The sequence below is a fragment of the Cavia porcellus genome, unplaced genomic scaffold, assembly GCF_034190915.1.
Source record: "Cavia porcellus strain 051 isolate PalLab524CR breed Dunkin Hartley unplaced genomic scaffold, mCavPor4.1 scaffold_25, whole genome shotgun sequence".
NCBI lineage: Eukaryota > Metazoa > Chordata > Mammalia > Rodentia > Caviidae > Cavia > Cavia porcellus.
The window spans coordinates 25,068,608-25,089,620 of NW_026947508.1; the positions used below are offsets into that span (position 1 = coordinate 25,068,608).

The 21,013-nt window shown below is 39.3% G+C and overlaps 1 protein-coding gene across 1 annotated transcript; it reads left to right on the top strand.

Annotated features, from left to right (window-relative positions):
• The first annotated feature begins 105 nt into the window (after positions 1 to 105).
• On the top strand, positions 106 to 20,974 carry Rbbp4 (RB binding protein 4, chromatin remodeling factor). Its single transcript, XM_005004226.4, has 12 exons — positions 106 to 265; positions 791 to 938; positions 5,297 to 5,442; positions 12,047 to 12,220; positions 12,486 to 12,601; positions 12,712 to 12,872; positions 12,968 to 13,094; positions 13,220 to 13,297; positions 16,593 to 16,669; positions 16,765 to 16,822; positions 17,067 to 17,177; positions 19,972 to 20,974. The coding sequence occupies exons 1-12, from the start codon at positions 250 to 252 to the stop codon at positions 20,035 to 20,037; spliced, it is 1,278 nt and encodes a 425-aa protein (XP_005004283.1). The 5' UTR covers positions 106 to 249; the 3' UTR covers positions 20,038 to 20,974.
• Positions 20,975 to 21,013: the final 39 nt, after the last annotated feature.

The following is a 21,013-nucleotide window of genomic DNA, read 5'->3' on the forward strand; positions in this document are numbered from 1 at the left end:
CGGAGCGCGCGTCTGGCCCCCGCTGGAAGCAACTCTACGCACTAGGATTGGCCGAGAATGCAATTGTCCCGCCCATTCCGCCGCTCGGTGATCTCTGGTTGGTCAATGTTGGCGCGAAGGTGCGCGAGCCCGCCCTCACGCAGGGACCGTAGGAAACAATAGAGGCCGCGCGCGCGGAGCGAGAGCCCGCAGCCTCCCTGCCCCTCCCGCGTCGTTCGGCCTCGGGGTCCTCCCGGCTTTCCTGCCGCCATGGCTGACAAGGAAGGTGAGAGTGCCGGGGGCGTCCCAGGAGGGCGGGAGGTGCTGGGACTGCGTCGCGGCCTGCACACGGCCTAGTACAGAGACAGGCCCGGCGCAGTTGAGCGCAGCCCCAACTCCTCAAGCGTAAGGAGGGAGCTCCGGCGAGGCAGGCCAACGGCGCGCCAGTTCCTCAGGAGCGGATGCGCGACACCTTTGAGCGGAGCCGGCGCTGGGCCCCGGCGGGTGTGCGTCCCCTCGCCTCCCCCTGGTCGGCCCGGGCCGCCCTGTCCCCAGGCCCGGAGCGCGGCCCTCGTCGGTGCTGTGGACTTTGCGTGCGGGAGCGCGCGTCGAATGCCCGGCCCCGACGTCTCCGTGGGTAGCGGACTTGTGGCCCTCGAAGATGAACAGCAGCGTTGGTGCTGCGCCTCGGGGGAATGAGATAAACTGTCTCCCCTCACAATTAGAACGAAGGAGCCATGCGAGTGGTTTTGGAGAGATGTGCTCGGTTGCATTTCTGTGCGCTAACTTGGTTTATTTAAAAACATTTTAGCAGCCTTTGACGACGCAGTGGAAGAACGTGTGATCAACGAGGAGTACAAGATATGGAAAAAGAACACGCCTTTTCTTTATGATTTGGTGATGACCCATGCTCTGGAGTGGCCCAGCCTAACAGCACAGTGGCTTCCAGATGTAACCAGGTGACACAAATTTCTTGAATGTTACTTTGTATCTCTTCACTGTACATCTTTCATGGTCATCGGTGAGGGCACGAATCAAAGCCTTTTAGTGACATATTGTTCCTTAGGCCAAAGAAGAAATGCAGAATGTAAAAATTTTTTTGTAATTTGCCTGGCAAGAGAGATTATGTTGGTGTTGATGTTGGTTTTTTTTTTTTCCCCTCTTAACATTGGTGTTGAACAGCCACATTGTAACTATAGTTACCCAAATAATATAAAATATGTCTGTCTTCTCAAAATACTCTGAATTCAGTTTATTCCACAAAACATGTTTGAATTCTCACAGCCCTTTGCAGCAGCTGGTTGGTCAATGTTGGCGCGAATACAAAGATAAATGTGGGACATACTTTGGAGCACATTGTCTATTTGAAGAGACAGAAATGCACTAGTAATTCTAATTATGTGTGATGAGTGTAATTATACAGATAATTAGGGTACTTATAAAACACCTGAAAGGGGCTGGAGATATAGTGATGAGGCCTTGGGTACCAATGGCTCCAAACAAAAAGCTGCCTGAGTACCTAGCACATGCCTGTAATCCTAGCTACTTGGAAGGCCGAGGCTACCAAGTTGGCCAACTTGGAAAACTTAGACCTTGTTTCAGGATCTAAAGGGTAGAGAATGTGGCTCAGTGGTAGAGTGTTTGTCTAGCAAACCCCAAGGTTCTGTCCCCAATACTGAGTTGAGACCTAAAGGTGTTAACTGTTTTCTTATAGGGAAGTTGGGTATAGTGAGCACATATATTCCTGACACATAACTTAACTGTAATGGAAGTGATAGCATATCATCTTATTGAGCATAAATTCCTTGAGACACAATTAGGTTTCATATATCAGCGTATACAAATTGCCACTGGTGTGCACAAAAAATAATTAAAGCAAGCTGGGTGGGGTGACGCATCCCTGTTATCCCAGAGGCTGAGGCAGGAGGATCATTGCTGAGTTCTAGGCCAGCCTGGGGTACAAAGTGAGACCCTGTCTCAAAACAAAATCAGAATAACATTCAAAATCTACATTTTAAGTTTAAAAAAAAAAAAAGAATGTTGTGTACTAAATAGCTAAATACCTTCAGAACCCAGAGTTAAGATATTTACGGAATGTACTTATTAGACTGTGATTCAGTTCAACAATAGAAATTTGAAATGGGTCTTCTGACTTCATAGTGGCATAAATCCTAAGGATGTTACACAAAACTGTAACAGATACCCACAAGCTTAGAATTAGTTTCTTCACCATGATCAAGAACTTTCACATTCAGCTGATCACCAATCAGAAATTCTTAGTGAGGGGCTGGGGATTTAGCCCAGCTGCATAAGCTGAGGTCATGAGTTCCATTCCTGTACCCCCCAAAAAAAAATTGTCTTAGAGAGTTCAAGATAAAAGGAGTCATCTTCTGCCCCCACCTCTGAGTACCTGGGACTGAATCCAGAGCCTTTGGGTTGAGCTACATACCCAATCACCAATTCTTTATTTTTAAGAGGCACAAGAGGGATTTACTAGGCAAATATGTAAGAAGTCCACACTTAATGGAGGTCCAAGAAAGAGGTATACAACAGTTTGCACTATGAATGTTTTTGGTAGTGGAAATCTGCATTTTGACCATATGGTTTGAGGAATGGGAGAGAGTGGCCGATCCATAGGCAGATAGTAGTCTTTATAAGAGAAAACTCGTTTTGCTGGGCCTGATGACACCTGTAATGCCAGTACTCAATGGCTGAGGGAGGAAGGTCGCTGGGAGTTTGAGGCAAGCCTGAACTATATAGTAACCTGTCTCCAAAAAAAAAAGCCCATTGTACAGGTGAAAGGGTATTGCCTCGCCTTACTGTGTTCCAGAGGAAGAGAAAGGAAAAACGTTTTTAAAACTGGACTTGTGTCCTAAAGCCGCAGTTTTCATTTTTAAAATTGCAGTTTTGTGTCTTTTTTTTTTAACCTATTTTTTTTTCTCTCTCTCATTTTTAAAATTTTGTTTTTATTTTGAGACAGGATCTTGATAAATTGCCTGGACTTGGTTGGAACCTATAATCCTAATTCATCTTCTCAGTGTAGGGATCACAGGTGTACAGCACCATATTCTGCTAATTTGTCATTTACCTCAGTTCAAAGCATTTAAGAATTTGTTAGTACTTGACAAAATAGTTGAATGGTGTATTTTTGTTCTAGATTGTATGTGTAACTATAGATCTGTAACTCTCTTTTGTGGTTCTTCTCTACCCTTCTGAACAGTGACGTTTCTAATTTTTTGTTCATAGCCCTCTGTTCTTTCCTGTCCTTTTTCTGTGTAGGATAGATGCTGTCACATCTTTGTGTGTCATATCTGTGCAGAGGAATCTCTAGACCCACTGCCTGAAGTCTTCCTAGGGTTTTGGCTTTCCACTGGTATCTTCTCTGGAGTATGTTATTGCCTTCTCTAAGTTGACATTCCTCCCATGGAGGTGCCACTCCAACTTTCTTGTTCGTATTTGCCTTTGTCATACTGGCTTTTTGACATTTCTTAGGTTTTGCTCTTTATCCCCTTTACAAGTGGTCAGTTTATAATCCCTAATGAATCCTATTTTTGAATCTTTCTTCACATCTAATTCCAGGTTTTCAAAATAATATCCATCAGGTGTGACACATACCTGTAGTCCCGACAGTTGGGAGCCTGAGGCAGGAAGATTGCAGTGAGTTTGAGACTAGCCTGAGCTACATAGTGAGTTCAAGGCAGCCCGAACTATGTAGCAAGACCTTGTCTCAGAAGAAAATAAGATACCGAACAGTCTAGTTTTAATGTTTTCTATTGTTCTCTCTTCCGTGCTTTCCCATATCTAGTTATTTTAAAACTTTAATTCCAGTTCTGTTACTTAGTAGTCATATGGTCATAGGCAGATTGCTTATTTTCCCTAAGCTTCAAATATCTTCATTTTCAATGTGTAATGCTTCATAGCGCGGGGGGGGGGGGGTTGTTTATTTTTTTGAGATAGGGTTTTGCTTTATAGTCCAGGCAGGCTCCTACTACCTCAGCCTCATAGTGCTGAAATTACAGGTATGTACCACTTTGCTTGACCATGGTGTTGTGGTGCTGCCTTTAGCGTATTTTTGTGTTTTATAGATTGAGACAGGGTCTTTTGAGACCTATTTAGGTCTTCCCGTCATGAATGCTTTCTTAATTCCAGAAGTAATTTTTTTTTAATCTAAAATTTTTATCTTTCATACATTGTATATTGCCTAGTATTTATGGGCATGGCTAATGAATGACTTGTGAGTTGCTGAGGTCAGGAATTATGTTTTGATCATCTTCGTACTTTGACTGCATTTGAAGCAGTTTGTCCATTGATGAGGTACTGAGTGATATGTCTAAACATTTAGCATACCTAAATTTTCTTTCCCTTGGCAAAGCCAGGTACTAGGGATTAAACTCAGGGCCTACCACATGCTGTGCCAGCCCCACTACATCTCCAGCCCCTTCTTTTAACAAAGGTTCTAATAGATACAAATATTACTATATCTAGAGTAGTCTTCCTCCTAACCCTTTTAAAAGAATACATAGCTAATCCACCTTTTATTCCATTAAACTTATTCTCCAGAGTAATTTGTTTTGTTTTGTTTTTGTGGTGGTAGTGCTATTAGAGATTGTACTTAGCATGTCATACATGCTAGGCAAGCATTCTACCACTAAGACATCACCCAGTCAGACCCTGCCACTACCATCTTTCTTCACTGGAATTGAATCCAAGGCCTTTATACTGAGCTATATCCCAAGCCTTTTTTAAATTTTTTTTTTTTTTTCCTTTTTTAAATTTTGAGACAGTCTTACTAAGTTACTTACTAAGTCTTACAGGCAGGAATTCAACATGCATTCACTCCTGTCTCAGCCTCCTGGCATGCTAAGATTACAAGTATGTGCCAGGATACACAGCTTTTTATTTTTCTAAATAGTGTCTTTTAGGGGCTGGGGATTTAGCTCAGCGGCATAAGCGCCTGCCTTGCAAGCAGGTAGTCATGGATTCGATCCCCGGTACCGATAAAAAGGAAAAAGACAAAAAAAAATAGTGTCTTTTAGTTGGCCAGACTTTCCACACAATTGTGGTCCTTATGCCTTGGGTTCCCATCTAGCTGAGATGAGATGACAGGCATGTGTGACTACTCTGGGCTTATAGTTCTGCATTCTTGACCAAATTAAATAATAGGTACTGTATATTTCTTTCTGTAAAGTAGGTGGCCCTTAGAAGTAGAAAGTAGGTCTCTTAATGACTTCATCCTCTCAAAATCTGGTGGTTATGGTGCTGTGTGGTCTCTTTGTTTTTTGCTAATTTGAATAGTGACCATTTGTTGCTTTTGCAGACCAGAAGGGAAGGATTTCAGTATTCATCGACTTGTCCTGGGGACACACACATCAGATGAACAAAACCACCTTGTGATAGCCAGCGTACAGCTCCCTAATGATGATGCCCAGTTTGATGCATCACACTACGACAGTGAGAAAGGAGGTAGGCATTTTTAAAGTGAAAGAATTTTTGATGTACAGGTGATACCTTTCATATCTTTTCATTACTGTAAAAGAACCATTTTTGATAAAGACAGTCTTATCAAGATAAAAGCTTGGGAAAGCTTGAGTTTGCATTATAGAAGAAATTCTTAATATGGTTCTATACTTCTGATGTATACTATTAAACTGATGATAAAGGGGTTTCTGCAGTTGAAGCTGAAATTTACCATACTTTGTTGCTGTGCATTCTCATCAGGAAATACTGTCTATATAAAAGTTGAAACTGGTTCATGGATATAAATCTTGCTTATTAATTACATAAAATACAGGTGTACACAGGGCACATTAACAGGATATTACAATTTCTTTGGAAGAGGGATAGAAGAAAAGGTTTTGAAGGTTTTAGAGGAGTAATCTTTTTTGGTTTTGAATCAGAGTCTTACTCTGTAGCTCAGGTTAGGCTCAGAATCACTGTGATCCTCTTGCCTCAGCCTCGTGCGTGCTAGGATTACAGGCATGTGCCACCACGGCTGGCTAGAAGTGCAACAGTTTTTAAGAGTTCACAAATACTGGCTTGAATTGCCCTTTCCAGAATCAAAGTGGTAAAAACGACTTGAGCATGGCACTTAGTATGTACATAAAAATTAGATTTCATTGAGTTGTTACACTCTACTTTTAGGAAATATCTTAAACTCTTATTATTGCCTTCAAACTTAAATTATCAAAAGGTAGAAAATCTTCCATTGTTTGCCAGTTGATCTTTCTACACTTGATCTAATGTGACACTGAATGTAGTATAAGTATGTTTTGGGTAATTCATTTAGCCTCTGAGCCCAGTTTCTGTTGTGTTAGATGAAAAAGTTGTCCCTAAGTAGGATTTGTGTGTGTGTGTGTGTGTGTGTGTGTGTGTTGGCATGAAATATATTCTAGTGGTAGCATAATAAATATGCCAAAGATCCTTCCCTCTGTAAACCTATCTCATTGTCACTGTGACATTGACACATTATTTTTTTTGGACACATTTTTTTTCTGTAATGGATTTGCTCTGTGAATTGGATCACTCAGTCAACAAATGTGTTGAGTACTTACTGTATGCAAGCATTTTGTTCTTGGCACTCAGAATATGCAACATGGGTTCATAATTTACTTTTTCTGACCTAATGTCTCTTGAATATATATCTAAGTATATGAAACCCTGCCTTGATTTGATCACTATATAGTATATCATAACTAATCTGTTACCAATTTATATTTAAGTGGTTCTCAACTGTAAGTGAAATTCTGGGTCAAAGAGCTGGGCTTTTGTTTATGTTTTATGCCTTTTTTTTTTTTTTAAAGACATGTTCCTGTTTTGTAAGGCTGGCCGCAAGCTCAGGGTGATCCTCCTACCTCAGCCTCCTGAGTGCTGGGATTACAGATGTATAGCATCATACCCAGCCAGGACCATTTTAAATAAAGTCAGTATTTTGAAATTGCCCTTTGAAAATGGTTCACAGTCACACTTCCCTGCACCCTAGCTAACACTGAACTAACTTATAGTATTCGTTTTGGGGATGGTTTTGTTTTTGTGGCACCTCTCCAAGCATAGCCTCCCAAATGCTGGGATTATAGGCCCTTACAGTTTGTTTGAAACAGTTTTGCTATCAGGCTGACCTCAAACTCACAGTGATCCTCCTACCTCAGCCTCCCAAATTCTGGAATTATGGACATGTGCCACCATGCCAAGGGTTTGTTTTGTGGAGTCGTTGTTGTTAGAATTTTTTGTTTTTATTTTAAGATTCTCTTTGTGTAGTCTAGACAGGCCTTAGACTCAAGACCTTCCTTCTGGGCCAGGGGTTTAGCTCAGCAGCATAAGCACCTGCCCTGCAAGTGCAAGGTCATGAGTTCAATCCCCAGTACCAAAAAAAAAAAGATCCTCCTTCCTCATCCTCCAAAGGCCTGAAATCACAAGCAGGCTCAACATTGGATTGATTAGCACTCTTTAAAAGCTATGATTTTTGGGGCTGGGGATTTAGCTCAGCAGCATAAATACCTGCCTTGCAAGCAGGCAGTCGTGAGTTCGATCCCCGGTACCGATTTTTTAAAAAAGGTATAATTTTTTTAAAAATTAACTTTCCTCTAATAATTTCAGAATCTCATGTCATTTTTGAAATTGGGCTTTCCAAGTCCAAGATTTCAAAATATTCATCTGTTATTTTCTGGTACTTAGTATTGATTTTTAAGCATGGAATAGAAATCCAGGCCAGTTGGGGGGTAGGGCGGTGCTGGGAATGGAACCCAGGCCCTCACAATGCTAAGCAAGCACTGTACCATGAAGTACATCCTAGCCCACAATTCTCTTTAAAATGCCATCTATTAATTCATTTTTCATGTTTGAAATGGCATCTTTTGTTTATTTTATTGAGATTGAGTCTCACACCTGGGCATGATGGTTACACACCTGTAATCCCAGCACTTGGGAGGCTGAGACAGGAGGATTTTGTAAGTTGGAGACCAGCCTGGTCTACAAAGTAAGCTCAAGGCTAGGCTGAACTGCATAGTGAGACCTTATATCAAAAAAGAGGGAGGAAAAAACAGAGAGAGACTCACTATATAGTTTAAGCTGACGTTGAACACAGTAATCTTCCTGCCTTAGCTTCCTGAGTGCTGAGTTTACAGGCATATGTCACTATAGCCAGTTGAAAATGGCATCTTTTAATTATTATATATCCAAATCTTTCTGTAATCAAGGGGTTTTGCCTATTTTGGTTTTTGTGGTAGTGGAGAGTAAACTTGGAGTTCTTTTTGAGACAAGATGTCAAAGGGTAATTTATACTGATCTTGGACTCTCAGAGGTCATCCTGCCTCAGCCTCTTGAGTGAATCACCTTACTTCATTCTCACAGAAAAGCATATTTGGATTAAATAACTTGTTCTCTTTTATCCTTTCCTGCCAAAAAATTATTTCACCCTGGTATGGCAGTGCACATCAGCTATCTCAGCTCTTGGGAGGCCGAAGCAGGAGGATTTCAGTGAGTTCGAGGCCAGCCTAAGCTACATATTGAGATCCTGTGTGATCCCCTAAAACATATAAAAATCTTTTTCAGGTCAGTGTATACGTGGGGTACTTGAAGGAACAAAGTGCTATCTCTATATGGTTTTGTTATCGGGTAGTTCCTTGTTTTTAAATCGGTACCAGGGATCAAACTCATGACTGCCTGCTTGCAAGGCAGGCACTTATGCCGCTGAGCTAAATTCCCAGTCCAGGGTAGCTCCTTCTAAAATTGGCTTGCCAAATAAATGTTAACAGGCTTTATTCAGGTTGCTCACTTCCACCCTGGAGCCCCTTTCTTTCTTTCTTTCTTTCTTTCTTTCTTTCTTTCTTTCTTCTCTCTCTCTCTCTCTCTCTCTCTCTCTCTCTCTCTCTCTCTCTCTCTCTCTCTGTGTGTGTGTGTGTGTATGCACACGCACGCGCGCCTGCACTCTTACCTCAGAATTAAAAGATACAAACCAGTGACACAATTGATTTGAGGAAGAAAGTGGCTCTGCAGAGTGAGCCTGGGCTAAGGAAAAGAAAAACACAAAAAAGCCCTGCAGGAAGCAGGGTGGGCTCTTCTGAGAAAAGCCAGAAGAGCAAACTTTTCTTGGCATCTGTGTCTTATTGTACTGTCTAAATCTCAAGGAAAGCTGGGCATGGTGCTGCATGCCTATAGTCTCAACACTTGGAAGACTGAGGCAGGAGGGGGATTGTTGTGAGTTGAAGGCCAGCCTGGAGTGCGTAGTGAGACCCTGTCTCAAAAGGAAAAAAAGAAAACATAAGTGAAAAATTTAAAAATCTCAAGAAGTGCACATAAGGATCCTGGGAGGTGATGGGAGGCTCTCACACCTTAAACTGACATCAAGTCTAGGCCATCCTATTGAAAACCACCTTTTTTTTTTTTTTTTAAATCATCGGTCCCGGGGATCGAACTCACGACCACACACTTGCAAGGCAAGCGCTTATGCCACTGAGCTAAAATCCCCAGCCCCTAAAATCTTCCATTCCTTTTGAGAAGTCCACGCATGGTACTTTGGGAACTGTTCTGTGCATATGTATGTTCCAGGGTCTTGTACTGAACTGGTGACCACCTCCTTTCCACGTGAAATAATTGAAATCATTGACTCAGGATGTTAAAAGTTACCTATTTCTAAAGGTTTATGTATTCAAAAAGTGGTTCTGTGGTAGATAATCAGGATGTTTGGATAGTTTGCTCTTATACTATTCAGAAGTGACTCTGGGGTCCTGAAAATCTTTTAATCTGAATGGATTCCCCATATGTATACATAAATAAAAATTTATTAAGCTATGAAAATTTTCCACATTGCACCTCAAATTTTGTTTTAGTAGTGTCTTTTTTTTTTTTTTCTTTTGAGACAGGGTTTCCCTGTATGGTTCGGGCTGGCCTTAAATTTACTTTGTAGTCCAAGCTGACATCAACTCTCAGCCATCCTCCTGCTACAGATTCCCAAGTACTGGGATCAGAGGTGTGTGCCACCATGCTTAGCTTAGTAGTATCTTTTATGTGAGGAGAAGCAAACAAATTAGGAAGATACTTGGGCTTTGACTTTCATTCAGTTTATTGTACATACTTAACCAATGTGCAGTTGGCCTTCCACATACCAGCTTCAACCTAGGAACCCATAATTATATTGTGAATAGATAGGATTGGGGATTATAGCTCATTGCTAGAATGCTTGCCTAATATGAGCAAGGCCCTGGTTTCAGTTAGCAGCATGGAGGAAGACAGGAGGCTGGTGGAGAAGAGATAAAGCCTTTTTAAAAACAATTTTATGCTGAGAGGAGTAATACATGCCTGAAATCTGAGAACAGAGAGGCTGAGGCAGAAGAATCATAAATTGAAGTTTCATGTAAGCAATTTAAATCCTGTTTCAAAATTAAAACAAAGCTCTGGGAATGTAGCTCAGTAGTAGAGTATCCCTGAGTTCAGTTTCCAAATCCCAAAATAAAAAATGTTCTAAACTACTGTGTAGTTCAGGAAGACCATGTTTAATATATGACCAACACTAAAATAACCTATGTTGTATAATAAATAGCATGAGCACTGTGCTGCTCTCTGTTGCTTTTCCCTTGAGCACAGTAGTGTACCTCTTTCAGGACAGTTAATCATGGCTGGATTGAGGAGTCATAGTCATGTATAATTGTACACTGTACAGAACAATGTGTTTGGACTGAAAGATCCTTAAGATCATATAGTATGCTTTTCCATTTTGAATGTTGTAGAGTTCTGGGGGAAATAGATTTAATGTATTTTTTTCTCTCTTTTAGAACTTTTAACTTTTATTTTTAGACTTTTAAGCTATTTAAGATATTAGCTTTAATTAAGGACTGGGGGTTTGCTCAGTGGCCTAACTGCCTGCCTTGCAAGCAGGCAGCCGTAAGTTCGATCCTTGGTACCAGTAAAAAAAAAAAAAAAAGATAGTAGCTTTAAACTTACAAAGTTATTTTGATGTGGAAGATTGCCCAATTGCCAGCGATTTTACCCGTTGATATGTTTGCTTTCTAAAAAGAGTTTTGGGGGCCGGGAATATAACTCAGTGGCACAGTGCCTGCCTGTAGCAAGGTCCTGAGTTCAGTTTCTGGTACCAAAAAAAAATAATAATAATTGAAAAGACTTTTGTCTTTCAAAGAGTAACATTTATGCAGCCATACTGCTGACTAGAGCAGGTTTATCTACAATTTGCTTTTGTAACTTTTTTGCATTGTGAATAAGTTATTTGAGGCTCAGAAAAGTTCACATAAGTCACCAAACTAAGAAATGATAGTAGAGCTACTTAGGCCTGCGTCTGACTCTTAAGTACTTTTTTACCTTAGGCTGCCTTCTGTAATTCTTCAACTGATCATTTAATACCTGCATTTATATATTCTTCAAGGATTTTAAGCACAGTACTAAAGATAGAACATAGGGCCTTTACATTGATATATCTCCAGTTTATCTCCTGTTGTTGTTGTTGTTGTTTAAGATAGGGTTGAGCTACTTTGTCCAGACAGTGATGGAACTTTACAGTCCTCCTGTCTTAACCTCCCAGAGTACTGAAATTACAAGCATGCAACACTATGACCAGTTTTGTTAAACATTGTCACAATGCATACAGTATTCAAATGTGAATGAAGAGTGTTTTTGTCTAATCCTTGCCTACCTGGTTTATTTCAACCAAGGGCTTTGATGGGCAAGTGTAAGTATGGGTTAAGAAAATGGTACTAGCTATTGTGGCTCTTTTTTGTTAGTGAACTGAAAGGAATGCTGCAGGAAGAAGATACAATGGCAGTACTAATCATTAAAATAGTGACTTGAGTTTTACTTTTCAGCAAACTTACTTTAAATGAGATTTTTGAAAACTTAGAAGCTTCTTTTAAGTGAGTTTGTCATCTTCCTTAATGTTCACTAGTATATTAGTTAGATATTTAACTATACGTGGGATTAAAGGAAAATGCAAGCACATCAGGCTAACAAGTATATCGATTACACCACTTGCTGATAAAAGGCCATGATGTGTCCATATATACTGAGTAACTCATAGACAGATACTACTTGTTTCACCCTCACTTGCAATTTATCTTATTTGCAGAATTTGGAGGTTTTGGCTCTGTTAGTGGAAAGATTGAAATAGAAATCAAGATCAACCACGAAGGAGAAGTAAACAGGGCCCGTTATATGCCCCAGAACCCTTGCATTATTGCCACAAAGACTCCATCCAGTGATGTTCTTGTTTTTGACTATACAAAGCATCCTTCTAAACCAGGTACTTTCCCTTTTCTAGATAAGTACAAGTTCTAATTCCAAGTTTAAATTTAACTGCTTTGTGTTTTATGTGTGGGTGTTTTGATGCTTTTTCACTTGAGCGAAAACACTTTTTGTGTAGATCTGAGTAAATATACATTTGGTCGTAAAAGGGACATCTTTGTATATATTAAGAACTTTAGATATAATAAACTGTACAGTTTGTTCCTCGTGCACCCAGAAAGACAGGAAACTGGGGAGTTTTGATGTATTTGTTAACTTTGCAGACCCCTCTGGAGAGTGCAACCCAGACTTGCGTCTCCGTGGACATCAGAAAGAAGGCTACGGGCTTTCTTGGAACCCAAATCTTAGTGGGCACTTACTGAGTGCTTCAGATGACCATGTGCGTATCCTAATTTTGAAGCAAATCTGTGCTAGTTACCACTTTGTTTCTTTTTTTGGACGTGTGGGAAGGTGAGAATCTTTTATATAATGGTTAATTTTACATTTAAGACCATCTGCCTATGGGACATCAGTGCTGTTCCAAAGGAAGGAAAAGTGGTGGATGCGAAGACCATCTTTACAGGGCATACAGCAGTAGTAGAAGATGTTTCCTGGCATCTGCTCCATGAGTCTCTGTTTGGGTCAGTTGCTGATGACCAGAAACTTATGATGTGAGTATATCTTATTATTGTTTACTTTTTACTCACATACTGGTTTTATGTTTAGTCACCATTCCAAGCCTTTTTTTTTTTTTTTTTTTTTAAAGTTGGGATACTCGATCAAACAACACTTCCAAACCAAGCCATTCAGTTGATGCTCACACTGCAGAAGTGAACTGCCTGTCTTTCAATCCTTACAGTGAATTCATTCTTGCTACAGGGTCAGCTGACAAGGTCAGTTGGATTAATTTTAAGAGACAGTTTATGATGTAGTATCTTTTAAATATACAGAGATTTTTTAGTTAGTGGACTTTTTTTTCTGAAAAATGTACTGATCCCTCTTTCCTTATTGTACATAGACTGTTGCTTTGTGGGATCTAAGAAATCTGAAACTTAAGTTGCATTCCTTTGAATCACATAAGGATGAAATATTTCAGGTAAGAGAAAATTCTGCTTGTTTTTGTGTTTTGGTTTGGGTTTTTTGTTGTTTAAACCTGGAGTGTGAATGGGCCCATTTGTTTTAAGCATTGCTAAAAATAATAGGAATCTTCTATATATCTATGTAATCTCAGGGAATTGACTTTTTTTTTTTTTCTTCTGTTATTTCTTTATTTTCTCAAACTGGTCATTGACCACTTAACGTTCTTGGAATGTTTAGAATACTAATGCCTAATTTAATGTACCCACCTTGCATCTGACTGTCGCTTGTTTCTTCTGTTTCCATTTCTTCATCCTTTATAGCTGGCCACATATTTGGTTCCTTGATACAAGCCTAAAACTGTTGCCAGGCATAATGTGACAAATATATAATCCTAGCACTTGGGCTGAGGCAGGAGGATCACCATAAGTTTAAGACCATGCTGAACTACCTAGCCAGACCCTATCTCAAAAAAAAAGAATTTAAATTAAAAATAGAATCAAGAATACTGGCTACATGTTTTCTGCCTTATCCAGTTAAGCTTTCTTATACTACAAAGGCTTCTGATTGAATTCAAGAAACAGTTGGAGATTTAGCTCAGCAGCATAAGCAGCTGCCTGGCAAGCACAGGATTATGAGTTTGATTCCTAGTACCAAAAAAAAAAAAAAAATGAATTCAAGAAACAATTATTCAGGCTGGGGCTTTAGTTCAGTGGCCTAAGCGTCTGCCTGGCAAAAAGTCATGAGTTCGATCCCTGGTCCCCCTGACCCCCCAAAAAAGAAATAATTATTCAAGGTTTGTCAAGTAGGCACTGAGGAATATAGTCTTTGCCCTCAGCTTAAAATATCAGTGAATAAAAGGCCTATTTAGAAATTGTCAAGTGCAGGGGCTGGGGATTTAGCTCAGCGGCATAAGCACCTGCCTTGCAAGCAGGCAGTCATGAGTTCAATCCCCGGTACCGATAAAAATTAAAAAGACAAAAAAAAAAAAAAAGAAAGAAAGAAATTGTCAAGTGCTACAGACCTTAAAAGCGATCAAGATTAAAAAAAAGAAAAAGACAAAAAAAAAATTAAGTGTTGTGAATGAATATGGCATCTGAATTGTGCTTTATGTGAGCCATACTCCTGTATGCCTGTCTTAGTTTTTACTCAAGTCTACTTCAAAGAACATTATGTCTTTACCTGTTTCTTTCTTCTTTGTTTATGATGGTGTTCTTGCCTAAAGATTATCCAAATTCTGGGGCTGGGAATTTAGCTCAGTGGCATAAGCACCTGCCTTGCAAGTGTGCGGTCGTGAGTTCGATCCCTGGTACCAATAAAAATGAAAAAGACAAAAAAAAAATTTATCCAAATTCTTTCCTAATTACTGGTCAGTAATGCCCTCCTCTTATCATAAACCAACAGAATATGTAATTGTTAGTTGTATATAGTTACCTTTTGCCTCTTTTAATAAGGGCGTTTTGTAGGAAATTTTGAGGGAATAGATGCTGACCCAAGGCCTTGTACATGCTGGGCAAGCACTCTACTATTAAATTCCACCTCTTAGCCCCACAAAAAGTCGTTTTTAATTAGTCTTTTTTTATATGTAATGTGTAGTTCCTAATAATATAAAAAAATAAGTGTGTTTATCATCTATATTTTAGATCATCCATACTCTTAGGTCAGAATTGGATTATAAACCAGGCATACCATTCTTGTTGACTTTTATCTACTTTTGAAGACCTACAATGTCTCCAATGTTTTGGTTTTGTCGGTTTTATTCTTTACTGTTTTGTTCAATTGTATTATAACTAACAATATAGGCAATTCTATTAGAGATAGCGGGAGGCATTATGGTAACCATTGTTGATCACCTTGTATTATGTCTTTACATTATCTATTATGTCCACCCCTTTGACTTGACCGATTCTGTTCTGTTATGTCACATTTGGTTTTACTCTCTTCCAAAAAAGTAATAAGAACCGTGGGAGCAATGAAACCCAAAATGTGTAATAGTCATGGTACAGAAGAGAGGAAAAGAAAGTGCTCCAAACTATATAACTGCATGTATATTTAAGTGTATAAGATAGAAAATGATATCACAGAGTTTTATTGGATCAATGAACAGAACTGTTTGCAGTATCATTGATGGAATGTCCACTTTACAAGCTTTAATTTTGTGACTTGAACAATTATTTCTAAGATGACAATATGTAATCCATTAACTAGTGATTTCCTACTGTTCATTTTTTTTCTGTAAATCTGTATAACTTGTACCCTTTCCCTGCTTTTTTTTTCTTTTCTCCTTAAATAAAATTAAAAAAATAAAAATAAAAATAAGCCAGGCATAGTAGCACTGGTTTTGTTTTGTTTTGTTGGCACTGTTTATAATCCCAGCACTCAGGAAGTTGAAGCAGGAGGATTGCCATGAATTCAAGGCCAGCCTAGACTAGTGAATTCAGCACCAGTCTGAGCTTTCTGTAGCAAGACCGTGTCTCAAAAAACAAAACAAAACAAAATTAGATTATACTTAGGTCAGGGACCAGAATTAAGACATGAAGTAGCATACACTTGTAATCTCAGCAGTCTGGGAGGGTAGGACAAGAGGACATTTAGTGAGACCTCATCTCAAAAGCAAAAGCTCAGTGTAAAGGCCTTGAGTTCAATCTCCAGTATGAGTGCAGGGGAATAACACAATAAGAATAAATAAGATATTATCTTGAAAAAATGTAAGGTGAGGGGCTGGGGATTTAGCTCAGCAGCATAAGCCCCTGCCTTGCAAGGTCTGGGTCATGAGTTCAATCCCCAGTACCAATAAAAAAGAAGAAAAAAGAAAAAAATGGAAGCTGATTCCTCTTGTTTCTTCCATCTGTTTTGACATTATTTAGTAATGGCTTTTTTTTTTTTAAATGTCATTGGAAAATTTATTGAGAAAAGGAATGGGAAATTGTAGGAACTCCTAAGAGGCAGGAGGGGTCCCAAGTGCCTGCAAGCCTCTTTATTGTTAATCTTGAAACAGTCTTACTTAGTTTCCCAGATTGGGCTCCAATTTGCAATCAGTCCTCTTGAAGTGAGCCTTCCCAGAATGCTAGAGTTACAGGCTTGTCCCCCTGCACCTGGTTTGTTTCCCTTTTATTGACTTTGGGTGGGGGTGGTGGTTTTGTTTTGCTTTTGGAGATGAGGTCTGGCTGTGTAGACTAGGCTGGCCTAGAACTCAACTGATTTCCCTACCTCAGCCTTCTCAGTGTGGAATGTTAAATTGAGTATAACTTTAGATATTTTTCTGTTAATTTTCTAGTTCATATATTTTCTGTTTTCTTCTTACACATCTGTAGGTTCAGTGGTCACCTCACAATGAGACTATCCTGGCTTCCAGTGGTACTGATCGCAGACTGAATGTCTGGGATTTAAGGTAAGTCTTACATCTCACTCTTGATGAAGTTATTTTCTTTCTTTACACTTTCCAAAGTTCGGGTAAATCTGTTTTGACCTATTTTTTTGTGCTAGTAAAATTGGAGAAGAGCAGTCTCCAGAAGATGCAGAAGATGGACCACCTGAATTGTTGGTATGTTACAAACTTTGAACCATATTGAAGTAGGCTGTATTTTAATATTATCTGTGCTTATTTGTAGTCTTTTTGAGACAAGGTCAGCACTAAGCAGTTCAGGCTGACCTTAAGCTCACTCTGTAGCCCAAGGTGGTTCTTGAATTTGCCACAGTCCTCCTACCTCAGACTTCCAAGTTTGGGCACGACCACACCCTGCTTTCTATCTGCATTTTGTATCTTTGGTTTTTTTTATCTCTTTCAGTTTATTCATGGTGGTCACACTGCTAAGATATCTGATTTTTCTTGGAATCCCAATGAACCTTGGGTGATTTGTTCTGTATCAGAAGACAATATCATGCAAGTGTGGCAGATGGTAAGTGTTTCTGTCATTTATTTGGAGAAGTTAAGATAAATGAGACATACCATCATTTGTATTGTTTTGTTTTGTCTTGAGACAGAGTCTTGCTCTGTAGTCTAGGATGGCCTTGAACTCTTGACAATCAGTCCTCCTGCCTCAGCCTCTTGAATGCTGGGATTCAGATTAGGTGCCACCACTCCCAGCAACATCAGCATTTTATATTTACATAACTTCATAAATACAATGCCTGTCGGTTCAATTTTTTCTTACATACAAATTTAGTGCTTATGCACATTGCCATTTTCAGCCATCCTTTTACATTTATCTGTTGTCCCACTGATTATCTTCTGTTCCTTCTCATTCCCCTTGCCTACTACTCATTCCGTTTTCTAAGCACTAGTGTCTCCCAGCTAACCAGACTTGAAAACTGTAAGAGTTCTGTGTATCTGTTCACCTCTAGTTCTAGTACCCTTAAAAATTTTCATGTTACCTATCAGTAATATTTCTCCCATATGTATTTACCTTACAAATGCAAATATATATATCCAAAGAAGATACTATGTTACAATATGAGATATATTGCCATTTTTCTGAAACCTGTCTAGAATTAAGATGTATTTCTTAACTCTAAAGCTGAATTTTAAGTAATTGCTCTTTTGAATTTTCAGAACACTTAGAATTTAATAATATCTGCATGATAGACATGAGATCATGAGTTTGATTCCCAATATAAAAAAATTAAAGAATAGGGGGCTGGGGATTTAGCTCAGCGGCATAAGCGCCTGCCTTGCAAGCAGGCAGTCGTGAGTTCGATCCCCGGTACCGATAAAAAGGAAAAAGACAAAAAAAAAAAAAAAAAAAAAAATTAAAGAATAATATGAAGCCAGACTAGGTGATATGCCCCTGAAATCCCAACTGAGATAAGTTTGAAGCCAGCCTGGGCAACTTACTGAAGCATTTAAAAATAATAATAATAATAAAAAGTGTAGAGAATATAGCTGTGTTCCCTGAGTTCAATTCCAAGGACATCATCCATTCACTCAGGCTGAGGTTGGCACTCAGTGGTAAAACACCCCTGGTTTAATCTGTAGTACTGGAAGAACTAATATGTACAAAACTCTGGGTTCATTTCCTAGCACCAGGAGAACTAAACTCTAGGTATGGATCAATGGTACAGGGCATACTTACATGCATAAGACTTTGGATTCAATCCTCAACATAAAAACAAAACACTAATGTCTTAAGTTGGACATAAGGTACATACCTACAATCCCAGAATTTGTGAAACACAAGGATTGCTGTTAATATAAGAAATAAAACCAGGGCCAGGGATATATCTCAGTGGCACAGTACTTTGCATGGCAAGCACAAGGTCTTGAGTTTGATTCCCAGTACCAAAAAAAAAAATCCTGGCATGGTGACATACACCTATAATCTCAGCACTTGGGAGGGTAAGGCAGGATTGCCACAAGTTCAAGGCCAGGTTGGGGTACATAGTGAATTCATAGCCAGTTTGAACTACACAGCAAGCCAGGCATGGTGGTACATGCCTATAATCCCAGCATGTGGGGGACTGAAGCATAAGGATTGTTGCTAGCCTGAACTGCATAGCAATACCATGTCTTGAAAAAAGTACGAAATAGTACAGCTAGGACTGGGGATATAGCTCAGTGTCACAGCACCTGCCTGGCAAGCAGGAGATTGTGTTTGATTCCCTTGATTTAATTGCAATACTGCCACGTACCCCCACACCTGCATCAAAATATTCAGGATCAATGGCATATACCTGATGGTAATGTGAGACCACCCTGAGGCAACATAGTAAGATCTTGCCCTAGGGGAAGGGAAGAACCTAGTTTGTTGAACTTCAGCCTAGAGGAATATACTAAAACCCTGGGAGTATAGCATGCCCAGAGGTTTCATGAAAGTCCTGAGACCCCTCTTCACCTTGCCATGCCTTCCATTTGGTTCCTTTTTTTAAAAAAAAAAAAAAAAAAAAAAGGAACTTAAGGAACTTAAAACCCATAGGAATCGGGCTGGGGATTTAGCTTAGCGGCTTAAGTGCCTGCCTGGCAAGCGCAAGGTCTCAAGTTCCATTCCCAGTACCAAAAAAACAAAGAAAACAAAGACCCCATAGGAATAGTAAGTAAAAAGCAGTTGAGGCTATAGAACAGTGGTAGAGTCCTTGCTCTAGAATTAAACCTTTTTGAGATTTAAAATACATGGTTTGGGCAGGTTTGTAGTTTGGGATTTGTTTGTTTTTGCAGTACAGAGAATTGAACCAGAGCCTTCGTGCTAAATCCTAACCCCAGCTCTTTTTCATTTTGAGACGGGGTCTTGCTAAATTGTCCAAGCTGAGCTTTAATTTGGGATCCTCCTGCCTCAGCCTCCCAGAGAGTTCTGAGGTTATAGGCATGCATCACCACACCTGGCCAGGTTTTCAGTTCAAGCTTATAATTAAGTTTTTATCATACTCAGGCATTGTGCAGTAATCTCACAGTCAATCTCATTAAGTAACTTAAAAATGCTAGCTAGCTATTAACATGAATAGTAACCAGATTTTGTGGGAATGTCATAATGTAAGGCCTGTGGCCAGTTATAAAAAGTGGAATGTAGCCATACATGCTTTGTAAGTCATGCCTATTACAGATTTTCTGTGACAGTGGCAGAAAAGTTGGAACAGCGTTTATATTATCCACAAGCCTAAAATATTTATCTGTTCCCTGGCCTAATCTGTTAATGGAATCTTGAGTTAAATCGAGAAGTCACCTTCATGATTACTAAATATTCTTTTTCTTGTTTTGAGCAGGCAGAGAACATTTATAATGATGAAGACCCTGAAGGAAGTGTGGATCCAGAAGGACAAGGATCCTAGATATTTCTGCACTCATGATTTTAGACTCCCCTTTTTTCCTCTCAACCCTGAGATTGATTTAACACTGGTTTTGAGACATACAGACTTTATTCAGCTATCCCTCCATAATAGATACCACCAATAATACTATTAGCCCCAAAAGTGGGTATTTTCTAAATATTAACTGGGGTACTTGATTCAGCAAAGCCACAAACTTATTTAAATTTTCTTTAGGAATTTTCTAGCAACAAACCCAGGTCTAAAGTAGCTTTGAAAAGGGGAATATAATGTGTGGTTATTTTTCTTTTAAAGCTATATCCCCAAGTTTTTCAGACTTGTTTCAGTAAAGGTTAGAGTGAATAAGGAATAGAGCCAAGTGAGGGTAGGTGTCTGAGCCATGAAGTATAAGTACTGCAGGACGTCATTTTTATTCAGGAATTAGGGGAGAATCAAGTCATAGATTCATATTCTAAGTCATACCTGACTTTCCAGGATGCATATTTTCTTATGTAGACCAGTCTCCTCTTGGTTTCTTCAGTTAAGTCAAAGCTACATGTTCCTTTTTTCCCATATATTTTTGCTTGTTAGTGTATTTCTTGAGCTGTTTTCATATTATTCCTTTCCTTTCTGTGAAATGGTTTTTGTTGGTTTTATGTTGTTTTAACTTGGGACCACCAAGTTGTAAAGATGTATGTTTTTACCTGACAGTTATGCCTCAGGTGGACTGTCAAGTTGAGAAGGGTGATATGATAGCTTGTATTTGTTTTTAAAATTAAATTAATCCTTGATAAGAGTTGCTTTTTTTTTTTTTTTTTTTTTTTTTAAGGAGTAAATTAGTCCTTGACCACTAGTTTGATACCATCTCTATTTCAGGTGACCTGTTTCACCAGCAGGCCTGTTACTCTCCATGACTAACTGTGTAAGTGCTTATAATGGAATAAATTGCTTTTCTACATAACCCCATGCTGATGGGTTTTATTTAAATGTTAACACCATC